At 41.4% G+C, this 19,081-nt stretch overlaps 1 protein-coding gene and 1 long non-coding RNA gene across 3 annotated transcripts in view; one reads left to right on the plus strand and one right to left on the minus strand.

Annotated features, from left to right (window-relative positions):
• LOC141733732 (uncharacterized) overlaps positions 1 to 19,081 on the plus strand; it is a 141,687-nt gene that overhangs the window by 64,174 nt on the left and 58,432 nt on the right. Inside the window, exon 2 of the long non-coding RNA XR_012584378.1 lies at positions 14,948 to 15,131. This is a non-coding gene — a long non-coding RNA (uncharacterized LOC141733732). The remainder of the gene's footprint in view (positions 1 to 14,947; positions 15,132 to 19,081) is intronic.
• Positions 335 to 19,081, minus strand: part of NGF (nerve growth factor) — a 28,963-nt gene continuing 10,216 nt past the window's right edge. For both annotated transcript variants that reach the window (XM_074564512.1, XM_074564513.1), the window contains 2 exons: positions 4,471 to 4,611; positions 335 to 1,171 (listed from right to left, as the gene is read on the minus strand). In XM_074564512.1, coding sequence (XP_074420613.1) covers positions 440 to 1,159 — 720 coding nt within the window. In that variant the 5' untranslated portion in view covers positions 1,160 to 1,171; positions 4,471 to 4,611 and the 3' untranslated portion in view covers positions 335 to 439. The remainder of the gene's footprint in view (positions 1,172 to 4,470; positions 4,612 to 19,081) is intronic.

The following is a 19,081-nucleotide window of genomic DNA, read 5'->3' on the forward strand; positions in this document are numbered from 1 at the left end:
GCAAGTTTTGAAAGGTCTTTTTCAGTCTCTTGGTAGTTGGACTAAATGTTTCAATTTAAAATAAACCTACAAGATTTTCGCCGTAAACTGCCAGGTCTCACCTGTGAAGAAAAGTCTTTTGTTGTGGAAGAGAGGAACATGTTTGAAAACTGTGAAAAATGTTTTCTTTTGGTAGAATGGCAAGCAAAGATTGTTCAGTGGCCCTGCGAACATTTTGGAGTTGTAGGGCTGACTAAGACTAAAGTGAACATCTTTTGGAGGGTTCTGCCAGTAAATAAATTGCAAAACACAAAAGGTTTCCAAAAGAGTTTAATAAATAATGAGGTTCTTTCTGTACTGTATAAACTATAAATATACCATGCAGTCCTTTATAACTTAAAATAATTTACAGACTGAGGTAGGGGGGTAGGAGGATGTTTTTTCGGGGTGCAGATCCATCTCAGGGTCTCCCTGACTTCCTGCTGAGCACACAAACACAGGCTGTGTCAATCCGAATAAACCGCCAGGCTGCTTGCTTGCCCTCCATTGTCAGCGCTTTGACAAAGGTGTGTGTTGTGGTGCAGTAAGAGTTCCAGTGCTTCGCATCGATCCCTCGGCACCCACTGGAGACTGGCTTAGGGTCTCTGCACTTGGTCTCAAAAAAGTACTGCTTAAAAACGTTGTTGTTAATGTTGACCTCTCCCAGCACTGTCACCTCTTTGCCTTTAATGTCAGTGGCTGTGGTTTTGTCCCCAACCCACATGCTGACACTGTCGCACACTGAGAACTCTCCCCGGTGTAATACGGGATGCGCGGTCCTCTTGGTCCTGGCAGTCCTGTTAAGAGGACCTGCGTTGCTGAGGAATCCTGTATTCTGTCCTTGCCCTGATACTGGGGGGGGCTGTGTGCTGAACAGCACCCGAGGGGACCGGAAACGCCTCTTATTAAAAAATTTTGGGTCCATGGTGATATTTATAGCTTCTCTTCTACCTGTCGTCCAAGTAGAGTGACCGTGGGATGTCTGTGGAGCTGCCTTGGGAACGTGGTGTCTGTTACTCCGGTGGGTATTGAGCGGGGAGTGTTCTGCAGGATACTCCAGTGGAGCATTGTCCTCTGACTTTGGAGCTGCCTGTGTGCCGATCAAAAAAGCTAAAATCAGAGTGTAGTACAGCATGGACATTACGCTATGCACCTAGAACAAAAGAAAAACGTAATGTTACTGTTAAGCCATGCTGGCACAAACGGATGCCGTTGATGACAATAAATTTATAAGATACCTAGGATCATACAGATTTCATCAGGTATTCATGTGGGTGCCAGCTGTTGTTCTTCCGGAAGAGCTCATTCAGACAGCATGAATGTTCTTAGTAAAGCGAGAACATTAGAAAATAATAGCTAGATTATTATTAACTCCTCTGGTATTTGTTATTAGAACACTGTTTATGAAGCACTTGCTTGGTGTTATTAATGTGGAGACCATATGGCAACAGCATGTTCCCAGGAGTAAAATCTCTAGTGATTTTTGCAGCAACCTTTTTGGCCAGAGCTCATCTCTTGGCTGCAAATACCCTGCTGAGCAGTGAGAGTAGAAGCAGTCCCTTGGCTAAAATAGCTATCCATTCAGTTAATTTGTCTGCAGAGGTGTCCTTGGGGCTAGGGTGGGGACTTGTGGAAGGGAAGGAGCCCCAGTGAATTGTGCCATTATCACACACTCAACGGCCACGCTTACCTGCCCTGCGGACAGGCCCCACCACTCTGGCTGGTTCAGCAGCCTCCATCTATCCCACCTGCCCTTTTGGGACGTACCACATTGCTGATTTTGGGCAGATAAAGCCCAGGCTCCTTCCCAGAAGAGCTCAGGCATCACGTGTCACAAGTGCAGATGGGATTTTTACACGTTCAGGCTGCCTATTAGGATAAATATGGTTATTACATTGGAGCACCATGGGTGACAGGCTACTTCTGGGTTGGCATCTTAGGTATAGCATAGCTAAAACCACTGTGGACGTAGTACTGGGAATTATGTACAGGAAAACACCTTCCTTTTTTCAGAGTTCCGTGACCAAGAAGCTCCACAATGTCACTGCATAGCAGATCCAGTGCTAGTCTTCCTTCGATCTGGAGAATATGCACATCTGTTTAGACGTGGAAAAGTGTAAGACAAAAGTCTAAAACTTCACTAAGAACAATGTTATGCTAGAAGACCAGCAGCAGTAATACCTCGTTAGGTAACTACCCTGTGTTGACTAATTCAGCCACACATTGGGTTAACAAATCAGCAGCAGGCATTCTGGGAATATGAGACACTAAAACTGATCTGAAATTGCAGTTAAGGGCAGACATTGTATTTCCTCTGTGAAGACTTAATAAGCAGAGACAGAGTATAAACAGAAAAAAACTACCAAGCGAGGCTCCTCCCCTGTCTCTTTGCCTGCTTTTGCCTGACATGTCTCAGCTGGCCCTGAATTACGCTGTGTCCGGCCAGCAGGCAGGCAGCCGCACATAGACTGGACAAACAGGGTTTTGTAAAAGAGGAATCAGGCTCTGCAGTTCCACTGTGATTTCCCAGCATGTCCTGATGTTTTTTCTGGGTGTGGGTCAATTACTGTTGAAGTTCCCCCTTATTCGTTCCGTTCAGCTTTCTCAGACTAGAATCCCAAGCAGCGCTAAAGCACTCAACCAGGGCTTTAGCTTTGCTAGAGCAGAGTCTTGTAGAAAATGCAGTGTCCTAAGATGTCCCATAGGAGCTTGTGTAGATAGTCTTATCTCAGACAAGAGCTGAAATGAAATAAACAGCAGTGTTTGTGCAGGGCTGGGCAAGCATTTAAGAAATCAGCAGGAGATGCCAAGTGAAGATAGCGGCTGAAGAAAGTGAAGATGCTACAGCCTCTGTATTAAGGGGAGAAGAGAAGAGAAAGCCCAAAAGCCACATTAGCAGTTGTTTGTGCAGCAGTTGGGCTGGAAGAATTGTGGACAAAATGATGGAAAGTCAAATCTGTCTCTCAGAGAAGATCCTTGCTGTTTCAAAGCTACTTTAATTTGCTTAAAACAAGGCTGAGGGTTGCTGGTTTCCCACATGCTGCTCATGCTTGAGCAGTCATCATCTTCTGTATAAGGAAATAGAGCTGGGTGTAGCTCAATAGCTTGGCTGTGCATGATTCAGAGAGTAACCCCTTGTTCTACAACCAAATTAAAATCAGATGGTTCATTACATCTCTAAAGAGTTAGCTTTCCCGACAGAAATGTTAATGGAAAAGGTTTGCAGAACAAAATCCAGGCGCAATTTAGACATGCCAATAGCAGCCTCAACCTATTGTGTTTATACATAAACCCTTTTTTTATTATTTCCTTCTATAGGAAAGAGACATTGCAATGTCAGCAAAGAGCTGTTTCTGGTTTTGTGCTGTACAAGATCCACTGCTCTAAAACCAGCTACATTTATCTCCCTTCTCTGAGTTTCTTGTGTTGCATATGTCAAGATTATTGCTTTAATGCCATTAACACAAAATCAGAACGATGTCTCCTGCTTGCCTTTTTTTTTCCTTTTTTTTTTTTTTTTTTTAAATCTTGGCTTGTATTTCCTCTCCTTGTGGTAAAGCATTTTGTGGAAAGTGTAGCTGAAGAAGAGACAAACTGTATTTGGGACACCTGGTAGTTTTCCTGAAGATCTAAAATTTAATCTTTTAATCAGTTATCAAATCAGTGGAGAATAGAAACTGATAGATTAAAAAAATGGGCTATACTTGATGACAACACAAGCAAAAAAAGTTAACATTTAAAGAATAGATATGCTTTAGACTGTGAGGATTGTGGACTTTTTTGCTGACACACACAGATATTTTACAGCCTGTTTTGTGGGGTTATTGCTAAACTTTGTCACATACTTAGTTACTAGACCCTTTTGTGGTGCTTTCTAGAGGTGTTCACAATGCTTGCCGAGTGCAGCTGCCTGAACTTCCAGGGACAACTGCCAATTCTGGTGCTCGTAGTACACGGGTATCTCTTTGTAGCATTGGCCACAAAGGTTGTGGCAGGCATTTCAATGCCGAAAATAAAAAAAAACACTGTCCTAAACCAGAGGATGTTAATGAAAATTGTGACTTCTAAGTGGACCATCTCATTATAAGTAAACATTTCCCACAAAACAGATGACGTCTGGAGACAGAATACAAGAAGACAGAGTAAGTGGAAACTCCTACTTTAGCCAGACAATAGCTAGCTAGTGGGTGTAAGTGAAGCAACTTGTTTAATAAGTCAAAGAACTATGTTTTTCCAAAAATATGAGTATTAAATGCAAACTGCCTTCATCTTCTTTTTTTGGAAGACAGACCAATGATATTTTAAGTTCAAGATGACAACTCTCTTCCCTGCTTGTGTGTTGGTCAAGTGTCATTTAAACACTTCTTCTGGTATAGCTGTTCAGGCTTCTGTGCGATACTGGCAATAGACAATTTCAGTCTGCTCTGAGAAGAGCGCATGTGTTGTGCTTACCTCTGAGTACACCGCACAAAAAACTGCTCCCCCAGCAAGGTCTTTATTTCTTCCAGAGGCTGAGCTGGGGCTGGCTGCAGCATGCCATCGGGCCAGTTTGACTGCGTAGCTGAATCTGGGAGTTGCTTATTCTGCGTTCCACTAGAAGTAGAAGTATTTGTTTCAATTAGCCATCAAATAAGTGTTTTCAGTACCATTCCCCACTTGACAGCAGGAATACAGAGACAAATCCACTTGCTTGGCTCTCTGAACTGTGCCTTTTTCACTGTTACGGTGTAGAGGCTGCCTAAAGTGCAGTTCTCGACTTTCAAGAGCAGCACGTTTGTAAGACAGAGCTACCTTTATTCAGCACCTTCACCAGACTGCAGTTAGCAATCCTTATCCTTCTCGGGTGTCTTGCAGGCTCACCAAAACTAGGAGCGATGTAGCAGAGTGAAGCAATACCTGCTGAAGTCACTATCTGAGCTCAGTTTGCACAGTAGCGACAGACAAATGAAGGCTCAGACCCAGCGTCATCTTTGTCTGGGAAGCAAGTGTGCTTACAAGTAAAGGCACCGCAAGTTGTTTGCTAGCAAACGCAGAACGGTGCACTCCGACTGTCAGCACTCAAACACTCAAAACCAGCCATGTTTGTAGTACCTGCAAGACACAAACCTATCTATGCCCAATCCACAAATCTGCTATGCACACATCTCAGTTATGCAGTTCGTGCCCCGTGCTTTCTCTTTCTATGATGCCCCAAACGCTGGAAGTCCTTTAGAGACCCCGAAGGAGGGTTGCCAACCTGCATACTACTGTGTATCTGAACAGACAGTGGGAAGCACCTGGGGTTTCTCCTTTTGATTTTTTTGTCAACATATTCGGTAACATTGTTGGTGATTGTAATACTCCACATGAAATACCAGCTACCTACAGGATAGTTCTAGCCCCCCCCATCACTGTTTGAGCTACGTGTGAAGAAATGCCGTTGCAAAGATGGCTGGGCCGCTTTGTAGTAGCGTCACGTTCAGTGAAAGTGAGTGGAGGGGAAAAAAAAGTGTGCAGCTCAGCAGAGTGAGTGACGAAATATCTCACAGGTTGTCCAGCGATAGTGACTGGACTCTGCTGATTGTTATACACATGAGTTCCACTTGAGTAATTTCATAAGAGACTGCTGAGGGTCTGTTTCAGTGAAGGGATGATGCTTAAGATCTTTTGGAAAAAGAAAAAAAAAAGTTCTAAGGCTCTTATACCGCCAGAGCAAAAAGATACTGTGTGTTAAAAGCTAGCAAATTGGTCAGCCTCAGCGCTGGATGTTTGCAATTTTAGGAAAAAAAACCCCAGAAAATCAGTATGCTGTACAAAATGAAACTTGGAGATAAGCTTGGGATGACATTTTAGGGTGTGGACCAAGTGTGTGCTTACTTGATGGAATCTCTTAATCAAGACTTTGGGCAAACTAGCACTGGTGAGGTGAAAAGGCAATGAGTTATCCTCTTTCTGTTCTAGGCAGGCTTCCTTTTTTCACTAGTATTCAGGCAGGAATCGGGTGAGGGCCAGAGACATACTTGAGTCTTGGCTTAGGAGAGAATCTGAAGACCTTTCACAGGACAAAGGCCTTAAACTTTGGGGTATTTTTCTGGTGTGTGGTTGAAAGTGGGTCCAAATGACCTATTTGGCTGGGATAGTCTTTTTCATTGAGCCAACTTAAACTGTAGACCTGCTCCCAGATTTAGTAAATCGGACAGAAGATAAGGGTAGCTGCTGAAGCCTAGTGAAGAAGAGGAAAGCACTGGGCTGAAAGCAACAGCTAGAACAGCAGGGAAATACCTTGGTTAGTTCAGTAGGTAATCAGAAGGAGAATCACAGATTGGCATTTGTTGGCAGAGAATTGTCTGATTGTGGCTGATATTTGAGAATAACTGAAGATACAAAACTCGCAGACGCAGGAAGGCACGTACTTAAATGCTTGTCCTCTGGCTACTGTGAAGGCAGAAATAACTGGAGTCTTAACTACTACACTATGAATGGTCATACAGACCCCAAATTGAGGGAAAAGCATTATTTTCTTCACCAATTAAATACAGCATGCTGATACCGTCTCAGTGGGGTACATTTCCAATTGTAAATTCAGGAATGCCATTGAAAGTGACAGAAATACTATTTAGATAGCTTATCTGTTCCATTTAATAGGATAAATTGCGGGTACTGGTGGATGAAAAGCTGGACATGAGCCAACAATGTGCACTCACAGCCCAGAAGGCCACTTGCATCCTGGGCTCCACCAAAAGAAGCGTGGCCAGCAGATCAGGAGAGGTGATTCTGCCCCTGTACTCTGCTCTCATGAGACCCCACCTGGAGCACTGCGTCCAGCTCCGGAGTCCTCAACACAAGAAGGACATGGACCTGTTGGAGCAGGTCCAGAGGAGGCCATGAGGATGCTCAGAGGGCTGGAGCATCTATCCTATCAGGACAGGCTGAGAGAGTTGGGAGTGTTCAGCCTGGAGAAGAGAAGGCTCCGGGGAGACCTTAGAGCACCTTCCAGTCCCTGAAGGGGGCCTACAGGAAAGCTGGGGGGTGCTGTTTGCAAGAGCATGGAGCGATAGGACGAGGGGCAATGGTTTTAAACTAAAGCAGGGCAGGTTTAGATTAGACATTAGGAAGAAGTTCTTTACACTGAGGGTGGTGAGACACTGGCCCAGGTTGCCCAGAGAGGTGGTGGAGGCCCCATCCCTGAAGACATTCGAGGCCAGGCTGGGTGAGACTCTGAGCAACCCGATCTAGTTAAAGATGTCCCTGCTCACTGCAGGGGGGTTGGACTAGATGGCCTTTAGTGGTCCCTTCCAACCCAACGTGTTTGATGAGTCTATGAAATAAGAGTTGTATAAAGTACTCTAGTACTGCAAAAGATCCTGCTCGCTTCAATGTGGAGATTCAAGTGCATTTGCTCAGGAGAACGTGCTGCTAATGCCAAAGCATGAACTGGATTCATTTTACACCTGCACAGTTTCTGTCCACAGGAGAGCTGGCTGCCAGTAACTGTAGCCACTGGGTTTGGCTCTTACCAAGATCCAAATATAAGCTGTTTAATTTTTAAAACTCAAACTGAAATCTTCCAAGCCCATTTTCAAGCAGTGCAGGGCACAGGAGTCAATCTGTTACGTGCTCATTGTATTGCGTTGTGCAACACTTCTGCGATGATTTGTCCACTCTTTGGATTTGCTGCTGTCTGTAGGTCATGGCTCACGTTCTACTCTACCAGTGTGGTTGAAATATTTAGGAGTTGAGCTAGTTACAGTGATATGAATGTGTCAGAAAGGTCGTACAAAGTTCTAAACTCCAAAGTTTCATGCTACCGTACTGAGTATGCTATATTTTTGCAAGAATGTGCTAGTAAAGTAATAACCCTTTCAGTGGACTCTTGACAGTTTAGTAACAGTAATGATAGAGTTGTAATATGCTGGCCGCTGCCAAAAATAATCCAACAACTTTTCCGACTGTTCTGCCACCCTAAGAAAACACTGCTTCAGTTCCAACTGGCTGGGTTTTAACCACAAAAGAGTTTATTTTCAGCAGGGCTTTTTTTTAAAGTTCTTTTACTGTCTTTTTCCCGGATTCCTGGTTGTGGTGGAATCCAGTAAATGATGCAGTGTTATTCAAATGATGCTGAAGACAGCATCTGTATACTATTCCTCTCTACCTGCCATTCCCAGAGATTAATAAAATATCTTACTGATTTAAGTATTTCTTCAGAATTTACATGCATTCAGGATTAAAGATCTGGGGGATAAAAAACCTCACTTCATTCTTATTTCTTAGTCCCAGCACATATGGTAGGAGAAATGGCACATTATAAGTACATAAAATGTTATTTGCACATGAATGCTTTATAGGGGTTTATGGTAAAACAAATACAGTATTTACCCACTGATCTAAGGGCTGTCTGAAAGGCAGGTTGTGATGTATTCTTGCTTTCCTTGAAGAGTACTGTATTTTTTTTCCTTTGAGGTTTTTGTCCTAGCATTATACAGTTCTGTAAATATGGTGATTGTTTTGCTTTGTGAAATCTCAGGATGTGAGACTTGAAAGACCAGGAAAATAAACAAACACCTGGTGGAGAAATGATTGTGTTACAGTTTTACCAGCATGAAGTGGAAACTAAGACCACAAGCCTTGATTTTTATGCCAGGACACCTCTGACACCTCACGTAATTACTGTCATGAGCAGGTGGGAGCATCCTCAGCTTGCATGAAGTGTGCTGCCGCTTCAATTGAAGGAATAAAATTTTCCAAAATGCTTTGGCAAGCCTTTTTGGTTTTTGTCACCTATAATGCACCAGTAAATTTTTAATTATATCCCAGTTTTTATCATAGATACTTACTGTTCGCTGCACAGAGTACTGATTAGGCTGTTAGAGCACAGAAACCAATGATAATATATGAGACCTGTCGGTCTTGAGGTTCTTGGGTATCCTGCTGCTTCCAGTAATGCCTGACTGGGTAAAGTGAAGCACTAGAATTGAATTGGGCTATCCATAAATGTTAGTAAAAATGAAGCACGTTTGTCTGTAATATAGAATATTTTAGTGCCTTATTTTAACAGAGAAGACGGTGCAGCCTTCTAATTGCACATTCACCATTTTCCATTAAAGTAGCTCCTACGCTAGTAAGAGACAAGATGAATAATGCTCAGTTTAGCTCAATCAAATACAGCAAGTAAATTATTTTTTAAATAAAAATAAACACAGGCAAATAACATAGGCTAAGAATGTTGTAATCTAAAGCATGATACAGTTTGGAATGTTGTTTTCTGTCATTCTTGAAGTTGTTGGCATATTTTAGGGATATGCAAAAAATAAACAAAGAATATTTGAATCTTTTTGTCCTCATAACTACAGAAATGCTGATATATCTTGAATTTATGAAATGACACGTGTTTCAGAAATGAGCTCCCTAATGCAAATAACCTAGTTACTCACAAATCTCATGCAGTTCATGAAAAAGGTATGGCAGAACAAGGGATTAGGCTTGTGAGAACACACATCTGATTTACTCAGATTACAGGAAATGGAGGAAAACCAACATCATACAAGCAGGAAATAATAGTTTTCAGAGTACTGAATAAGCCAATGGAGTCCACAGAGTATTTGATTAGACTTCTCCATTTCAGAGATGAGAAGTGGTTGCTTTATTCAGGGATGACAAAAGAAATTGTTTGTACTATACAGGGCTTGACCCAGCAGTGAAGTTTGTGCAGTTCTTTCCAATGGCACAGTATGGAGCGCGTGCGCTGTGCTAGGGCTACTGGTAGCAGATGGTTTGCAGCCAGTAAACTGCTGCTTGTTTTCTGGTTTTATTTGCAATGATGGATGATATGCTTGGCTGTCTATGCAGCTAATGGGGTCACGGAGGTCACCAAAATAAGCAGCAAGTAGTGTGTTAGTTTTATCTTGCTGCTTCTGGTAGTAAGCGAGAAATGAGGGAGGCAGTTGCTGCTGAAGTTCCTGTTAAAGAGGAGAGGAAGGTGTCTAGTGGCACATCTTCCTCACTGAAACATTTCAACAGGTATATGAATTAAAATTTAGCAGTAACAATTGAGGGAAAAAAATTTCTGAGACCTGAGAGGCCTTGAAGGGAATCCTTAAGCCATTATGACTAAGAGGAGTGTCAGAGGCACTGCATTTCAGCTTTCCCTTGATCTTAGCTGATGAGCAAGAAGATGGGAATTTCTAATGGACTCAAGATTTCATTCCTCTCTTGTATCTACAGTGACTCATCCTGAGCTTTATGTACGCTGAAGAGCCAGTTGGAAGCTCTCTGTGTCTCATACACTTCCTTTTGTTCCAAATACCTCCAGTACTGAAATGTTCCTTTGAGTATTTCTAGGGAGAGCAGTAGACTGAGAAAAATGCTGCCCTGCAGCGATGAGCATGCACCATGTCAGCATGATCATCGTGATCACAGGATGTGCAACAGATATCTGCCTTTAGACTTCTGACTCAAGTTTAGTCTAGGCAAGGGTAATAACAAGAATGCTTGATAGCCCATGATGCATCTGTCCATTTTGGGTACTTAAGGGAAAATAGCACTATGAGTCTTGACCTGCAGGGTGGGGATTCACCAAATCAGAAACCAATAAGGCTTTGGAAAACACTCCTTCTTAGGGTTTATTTTATGCTTATTGGGGCATAAGTAACAGGAATGCAGGAACCTAGTTTTATTGCTTCTGTCCTCCTGAACCAGTACATAAATATTTCAGTTGCTAGTGCCTCTGCAGAGAAGCCCAAAAAGAGGAAAACAAGTCTGTTGCCCATCACCTTCATTGACGCTCCTTTCCCGCTGAGCACAGGGTGCCGAGTGAAGCTGCCTGGTGGGAGAGATCCAGCCTGCAGCAGCAGGTGGGGGTTTCTTACAGAAGGTGATGGAGACTTGTGACACAGGACAGACAGAGCTCAACTTTAAAATGCTCACTTTGTCACTGCTGAGTTGTAGAACATAATCGAGACTTCTGTTTCTAAGGATTTAATGTTAGGCATCATGACACTTTCGCATGTAGAATACGGTCATGGGAATTTAGAGTCATCAATAGTCATCTAAAATGTAGCTTTCTTGGGAAAACAATACGTGATCTTCAGGTCACGATGGCCATACGAGTAAAAACTGGCAATGTGGTGCAGCTCTCATTGTGAGACGTTGTCTGTTAGTACAGTGTTAAACATGCACAGAGCCACTCTGACAGAAAATTTTATCCTATTTAAGATAACAAAGACAAACTGACAGTCATTGAATAAAAGATAAAGAAATTGTCTCTGTCAGGATAAAAACCTTCTTAAATACAGTGAAGGAAGAATAATTCAGTGGTCACTTATCAAAACTAGTGAGAAATCTCTCTGAAAATAAGTAACAGAAAACAGCCTTAGAAGGAGCACGTGAATCTGATTCTCCTGAAGGCAATAGCCTGAATGGCATAAAACTGGTAAAATTAAGTGAGCTAGAAATAAATATGCTGTCTAGAAATAAATTAATGGAGCATACTACAGTTGTATATCATCCCTACATTAACATCTGTAAAGCAAATCCTAAAATTAATGATTGACATGTGATGATTACTTTGGAACTTCCAATATAGATTTCAAACTGTAAATATATTTTATAGGACTCCAGGGTTTCATAAATCTTCATTGGCACAAAGGAGTGACTAAAGATCTCGGTCACTAACGGAAAGGAAAGCTACTGCAGCATAAATGGGGTAAATCCATCCCGCCCGTATAAAGGTGGATGCCTTTGAGGTCTTTGGAAACAGGCGCCTCCGTCCTGCCCAGCTACCAGCCAGCCCGAAGGATCGCTGCTCACCCACAGCTCCCGTCCAAACACAAGAAGAGGAGTTGTTCCCTAGCTGCTGCTTAAATCAGTGGGTCCAAAAGAGCTGCCTGAGTGTGTATTTCTCTCCCTCTACACTTTACCCAAGGTTTCCAATATGAAATGATCGGAAATGAAAGAGCTGGAATTTCAGACTTTTTTCAGACTAATTCAAACTGGAATTCATCTAGGAAAAGAAAGTATGAGGGCAATCAGACTACAATGTTACTATCCCATCTTACAGCCAAAAGTAGTTAAGGCGGAAAAATACAATATCTTTAAGGGCCAGTAAACTTTTCCAACTAGTGATCTTATTCTAGCTATTCAGAAGGGAATGTAAATCTTGATTCTTGTCCAAACCCTGATTAATAAGAAGCAGCTGAATCCTAACAACAATGCTAGCATTTAATTTTTATGAAAGCTCATAATTTTAATTTTTGTTACCCTTTCTCACTTTTATACCACTGTACAAAGAAATTGAAGAAAGAAATGAGATTTTTAGCGATTGGACGTGTATTCTAGTGTAATGCATAAAATGTGGTGACTCCATGAGGTAGAAAATAAAAATGATCTGGCATGCCATGATCAGATTGCCAAAGATAGATTCCATCATTTGTAATGTTTCTCTAGATCTTGAATTTGGAAAAGAACATTTTACGCATCCAGAAATTATAGACGTGATCCTCATGACTTTTAATACTAGGTGCCTGTGTGTTTCAGGCTTTACTGTTTTATTCACTCTTTACATTTAAAAGGAATTTTATCTTCTACAAATCTTCCAGTGCTTTTATAACTATTTTAAAAGCCTCAATGATATTTTAATAGGGCAGGAATTATGAACGTACAAAAGGGAAGCTGAAGTGTGTCTGTACTTGGCAAGCCAAAAGACAGGAAGGATGCAGCAAAGAAGGCTAAAGTTGAGAGAACTTTAAAATGTGTGTTCTACTGAAGCTGAGGATCTGGCTGCACTTGATAAAACATTTTATAGCTGGAGCAGTTCAAAATGACATGTTAGATTTTTTCCCATTAAAATCCCCTTAAGGATATAGACAAAGGATTGCAAGATAAAACTGCCACCTTACCAAGTGGAGATGCTTTTGTGTCCATTCACAGATTTCTGAGATAGTAGAGAAACAGTCAATACTGAAACAGAATATTACTTGGCGTATGTAGGATTTTCCATCTGAAAACCTCAAGTCGTTTTACAAGCACTTAATCAAATGGGCCTCACCAGTAGCTTATGGTCTATCAGTAGAAGTTACTTCTGTAGCAAGTGAAGAACCTGAAGAATAACATAGGATTCTTGCCAAACAACAGCTATGTTCCTTTTCTCCCTTGCCCCCCCCCTTCTTTTTTTTTTTTTTTAAATTCCTAGGTTATTCTTCCCTATTTCTAAATCTGTTTTACCTTCATGAGACCTAGGGAATTCAATTACCTTCTTAGTGATTTAATTTCCTCTCTAATGATTTACTTTACATGACAATATGGAAATCGTGACAAGAAGACTCAAATGAGAGCTTTAGAAATTGACTTCCTTATTTTCATTACCATTGAAAATGGGTTTTGACCCCCCAGCAGTCACATTCCTTCTGTGCATACTGTAACTACATTTAACTCATTTTGTTAAAAGTCCACATAAGATATGTGAATAATACTTTTATGTAACTTAAAATGTTAAGATTTTTCAAAAAATCAGCATGCCCCAAGTTGAATTGAATGTATAAAGAACTAGGAATTGGGCTGTTGCCCATTAGCGGTTTGCCTTCTTTATTCTTTGACACATCCTGTAAATTTGAGAAGTATATCATTTCTGGATGACTACTGGACATATGCAATGGAGAGCGGTGAGCTGTGTCCTGCCATCCGTGCGAAGACTTGGGCAGATATTTGTGTATCTTCTCATTGCAAAGCCTGAGCTTCTTCTGAAGATGGCGAAGATGATGTAGTGATGCTCAGACTCTTGTACTCCACCTTGCCTTTCCCATTTAATTTGCATTTGAAACAATTTCCTTACAATTCCTAAGTATTCCATTACAGAGTTGTGAAATATGGTGGGTTTTGCCATCTAAACTAAGCAAATACAGAAACACTGAAAGAGTTATCAGATTGCAGCGTCATCTGTGTAACTGTTGTAAGGTTTTCTGTAAGCACAAGTAGCTCTTACGGGAGAAGTGAGAGTCTCCTGACACTTAGGGTAGTTTACCAAGGTAAACACGAGGTTCTTTAAGCCATTTGTTCTAATATTTTGGATCATTTGGACAGATCAGAAAAAGGAAACAAGCAAATAGGATATCATCTTGGAGTTCTAGCACTTCAGAAGCAATGAAGCTACATAATTTTCTCTGAAGAAACAGCTGTTTTGTGAACTGTGGCGCTGCTGGAATTTTTACGCATGTGCTTTCATACTTCATATGTTTGTACTCAGTACTTACTTAGGATTAAAGTATGGTTTCTGTGTAAATGTGCTGACATTATGTAAAATGCTCCATACCTGCATTTTTTTCCCCTCTGTGTTTTCTGGTCTGAACTGTTTTCAGCCTAGAAGATTGTCTTGATTAATTGGCAGCAGAGTAAACCAGTGCAACGCTGATCTCCCTAAGTGTTCAGGACGTTTGGGAAACAGATCGTGCTTCTTTGCACGCTTACTTGCTTTATTGTCCTGATTTGTTTGTTGTAGTTTTGTGTGTGCGCATGCCTCAGGTGGTAGAAAAACAAGTGTGTTCTGCTCATTGTTTGTAATCCATGTGAGTACTAGTTCCTTCTCCCTTTACCATAACTCTTTTTTTGCACCTTTCTTTATGGAATGCGTGGATTAAATAGCAGTTAGGGGGATGGGGTTACCATCCCCAAGTCCAGCCTGTGACTGCTACTATGACTAAGTGGTACAGCAGCAAACACACGCGATATGCACTTGCACTAAACCATTCCTTCAGGCCCAACCAACCTGTGCATTCCCTGCCTACGCAGAACAGCTGTTCTGTGCAACAGTTGTGCAGATTTGATAATGATTTGCTGGGTAGCACACTCAAGGACCAAGCAATATGTTCCTGCTGGTAAAATCTCATATTCTCCGGAACTCAGTTCTGCCCATGCTTGTGCCTATGGCTTCTTGACATGCTCTTTTTTGTTTCCTCTCCAGCTCCAGTGCTGTCTGCTCCACATGCCTTCCGACCGTGCCCTCTCCTTTATTTGCAAGTCTCCCTGCATTCTCCTTTCACACACCGAGACCTGCTGCCTGAGTTGCTGCCCTGCCCAATCTTCACCTCAGTGCACGTTGGACCTCTTGTTGTCTTAAGCATCTTGCCTTTTATCTTCTGTGGAAGGTATCTGCTCATTACTGTATTAACCCATTGCACAGTGACTCACACAGTTGCAATGGTAGACAACTGCTGGCAACCATAAGGAGAGGTAGTAACAAAATGTAGTGGATCCTGTACATTAGCACCAAAATATATATTCAGAAAAACTAGTTCAAACTGCATGTGCTTGTACTGAGTAAGTAAGTACAGTGACTTGATTTAGGAGGTTACTTCATTCTTGTGCTCTGAGAATCTCAGCTCTGCTTTAGTTGAGACCCCAACACTAAACCTACGAGTCCAGATAAATACAGTCCAAACTTCTGCACTGTCCAAAGCTCCCAGCATCCTGAGCGTGTCAGGCAGCTGCTGCACAAAAAAATCTGACTAATGCTCCCAGAGAGCAAAGATAGTTTGAACTGGGTCCATATTTCAGCTCTACAGTGTGGGCTTCTGGGAGCAGACCCAGTCAGCAGTGGGTGAGTAGGAGTTTTCTGTCTTTGTATTATGTCAGAGTTTGAGGGGAGGCAGCTGCTGTGAATGTTTTAAGATAGGAGGTTTTTCTTCCCCACCCAGATATTTAAGGTGAAATTTAAATGCGGGAAGGGGTTTGTCTGGATCTGGAATCAGTGGCCTCTGGAGCCTGACGGCTCTCTCTGAAACATCCTTAGTTCACACGAAGCTGGAGGGACGATCAGTGTAATATGCAGAGAAGTGAATGATGATACAGAGTGCAAGATGTCCTCCCTTGCTGGGAGTGCGCAGCTGTCTCTGAAATGAATGCCTGTGTCTTTGAACAGTTATCCTGGTCATACGGTTATACTGTGCAAAGGGACGGTTAAACAGAAAAGTGTTTGAAAAGAAAAGATCTGATCCTTTCTTGTACTCTTCACTCCCTCACACATGGGAATCCTTTAAGCAAAGAACAAAGTGCAAAGAAGTTTAAATGAAGTTCAGACTTCATCAACTTCTGCTTAAGAACAGGCAACAGGGTGTTGGACTAACCTGTCAGCTTCAACAATTCTTATAAATCTGCATTTCGCGACACGCTTGCGTTAGGAACATTTGTGGGGTTCTTACATGTTCATTTTCTGTTTTCTGGCATCATCTGGTTGCTGAATGCATTTTTTGCTATAGTCAAAAAATATAATGGGGAAGACGCATCTCTTTCCTTTTAATTGTGCACTTGCAGGTTTCTATCAGTTTTTCTAGAACTCTCTTTGGCCTTATTCTAAGTTTGAATAAATATGAATGCCTAAATTGCAAAGCGATGCTAATCGCTGATGTCATTGCATGTCTTTACACTGTTCACACTTCAGCTTTCTGTGAGGTTCACTGACTTCCCTGGTATGCAGAGTTTGAAATGTGAGAATTCTAACAAAAGTAGGCCAGGATTAGAAGTTTACTGTTACTGTGTTTACCAGCATATTATTTTCCTTGCTGTCTTTTATTATATTAGGTATGAACCTTTTTTCCATTTCTATAGTGAGGACAATCAATAGATTGAACGTGTGAACTCTTGGAACTGGGATGACTAAACTGCTGTAACAATTTTTCTCACCCTACATTCATCAAAACAATCTTGCAGAAGCTGATTAAACAAAAACTTCTTTTAGTACTGTATCCTATACTGTATCCTTATAGATGATACAGGGGAAGGAGCCAGAGTGGGAGGAGGTACTTCTGAAAGTTGTGGAATGGTAACTTGCTGTAGGAATGAGAAGCTACAGAAATAATAGCTTGTAAATAATATTTGAAGGCTACAGCTGGTAAGTGCAATACAGTTTGAAGTTCAGATCACGCTTCTTCCAGTTTAATAAGGGAAAAAATGTTGCAGAGAAATGCACGTATGTTCCTAGCATGACAGGGTGTGAAGTGCCTTTGGTTGCTTAACTACTGAAAAGGGTGGCAATTCCACGACCTGTACGCTCATCAGCTTGAGGCAGCGCTGCAGCTAGCTGTGGTGTGCAAACGCTGTTGATACCACTACTACGAAAGGGAGCATGTTATTCAAACCAGTGTGGATAAAGAGTTATGGCCTGCGAGGAAGAGGGCTATCTTTGTGCAAACTTTGATGTTAAAATATTGTGACTTGAACTCACGGATACACTGATTACCCTGCTAAAAGAAGACATGGAATCTCTTCCCAGAATTACAGCATTTTAATTAGAAGTATGTGAGCAAAGTCTTAATCTTGTTAATAGGGATAGACACATGATTCTATGATTCTATAAGGCAGAAACAAAATCCACAGCAACACAGCCTAAACATGAAAATCAATGGCTTGGAGGCTAGTAACAGCAGTGCTAGCTAGAGCAACGAAACTGCTCCCTGTCCCTACCTTTCATACAAGACTAAGCTTGACAGTGAATAAGTTGGAAGAAATACCTCTTCTGTCTTGTAACACACAGCTATTTGAAAATATATAGTGAAGTGTAGGGAAAGGTATTCTAAATTTACAAATCAAATCCACAGACATGATTATTTTCTTTAAATTTCCTTTTAGCCCTTCTAAATTCTTGTGACATTCAAGGATCAATAAGAATCTCATCTGTAGCTGGTTCTGGCAGATGTTAATCTTTCCCTTGGCTTTGCAGTCTGTTTGAAATAGTACTTGTTTCTTCATGTCAGGCCTCTGGCAATGCTTACTGGAGTTAGGATTACAGTCTCCAGTGAATCCCATTTTTACTGTCATTAACTTTCTAAACTGTTCCCCATAGCTGGCAACCTTTCCATGCTTGGAGACCTACTTAATGGGAAGCTGGGAGAGTGATGGTTTTTGTCTGCCTAGAATCATTGTGCCTTTAATTGATATTTCTTTGACTTTGTCATTAAGCCTGTTTATGTTGTAGGCATGGCAATGATCACGTACTTTGCCTGTACGTTTTCTGCATTTCTGTTGCGATTTACCTATTAATGAAAGAAAAAAAAAGGCTCTGTGTTTACTTAAGATTTTTACAAGTAGCTTTTTTTTTTTTCCTTCTGTTAACTTCGTTAGTAAATTCGGCAAAGTTTTGGGTTGGAAATGAGCGACATGGTTCATCTGTAGATCCTGTCCTATGTTCTAGCTAAGGAAGTGTCTAAATCTATTTCGCAAAATACAGGGGCTCTGTTTTCAGTAGCTACTTATCTAGATAGCAGTTGATGCTGCTGTCAGAACCCATAAACCCTGGGTTTGTGGTTGATTCCAAATTTGGGACAAATCTTGACCAGAAAGTAACAAGAAAAGAACATATTTTCCCCAAATTACATGGACTTTATAGTGATCAGAAAGTGCTGGGTATAGTATTGCTGTTTGTGTTCAGCAGGCATATTGCTGGGTAACAGACCGAAGGTTACAAGTCACTTTCCTTCTCTTAGAACGTGAGTTGGGGTGACCAAAACTATGTGAGTTACAACATGAGGGTGACAATTATCACTTTAGCAGCTGAGGAAATGAAATACTTGCTTCTTATTAAGAAAAAAGAACGCTGATTGGAGCTGAGTCATCCTGCTCTACTTCAGTGTTGGTATGAATGGCATTCCCTATGGATCGGCCTACACAGAGGGAAATGCCAAACCATAATCAAGACTGAGTGACGGAGTTCAGTCAAATGTTTCAAAATCTCACCCATGAGTTTTAGATAGAAGAAAAAAAAAGTAGTGACATTCTCAGTCAAGCAGTTAATTGCTTCCTGAGAACTTGGATTGTTCTTTGTAATATTTTGAGGATTTTCACTAGGGTTCCCTCCAAGTAGAACTTTATTTCCGTTTTATATGTTTACATTAGGTTACACTGTAATGTACAGATTAACAGACTGAAACACGGCACCTGCCCTCTCTCACGTTCTGAATGATGCTGCAATATTGCCTTGTTTCTGGGACAGATAATTTGCAGAGCCTCTAAGAATTAAAATAAGTTTTTAGAAGCTTTTAGAAAGATAAATAATACCAACCTCTTGCAGATTTTACTACTAGCAGCAAAAATCACACCTGGG

Source organism: Larus michahellis, chromosome 21, assembly GCF_964199755.1.
Source record: "Larus michahellis chromosome 21, bLarMic1.1, whole genome shotgun sequence".
Classification (NCBI taxonomy): Eukaryota; Metazoa; Chordata; class Aves; order Charadriiformes; family Laridae; genus Larus; species Larus michahellis.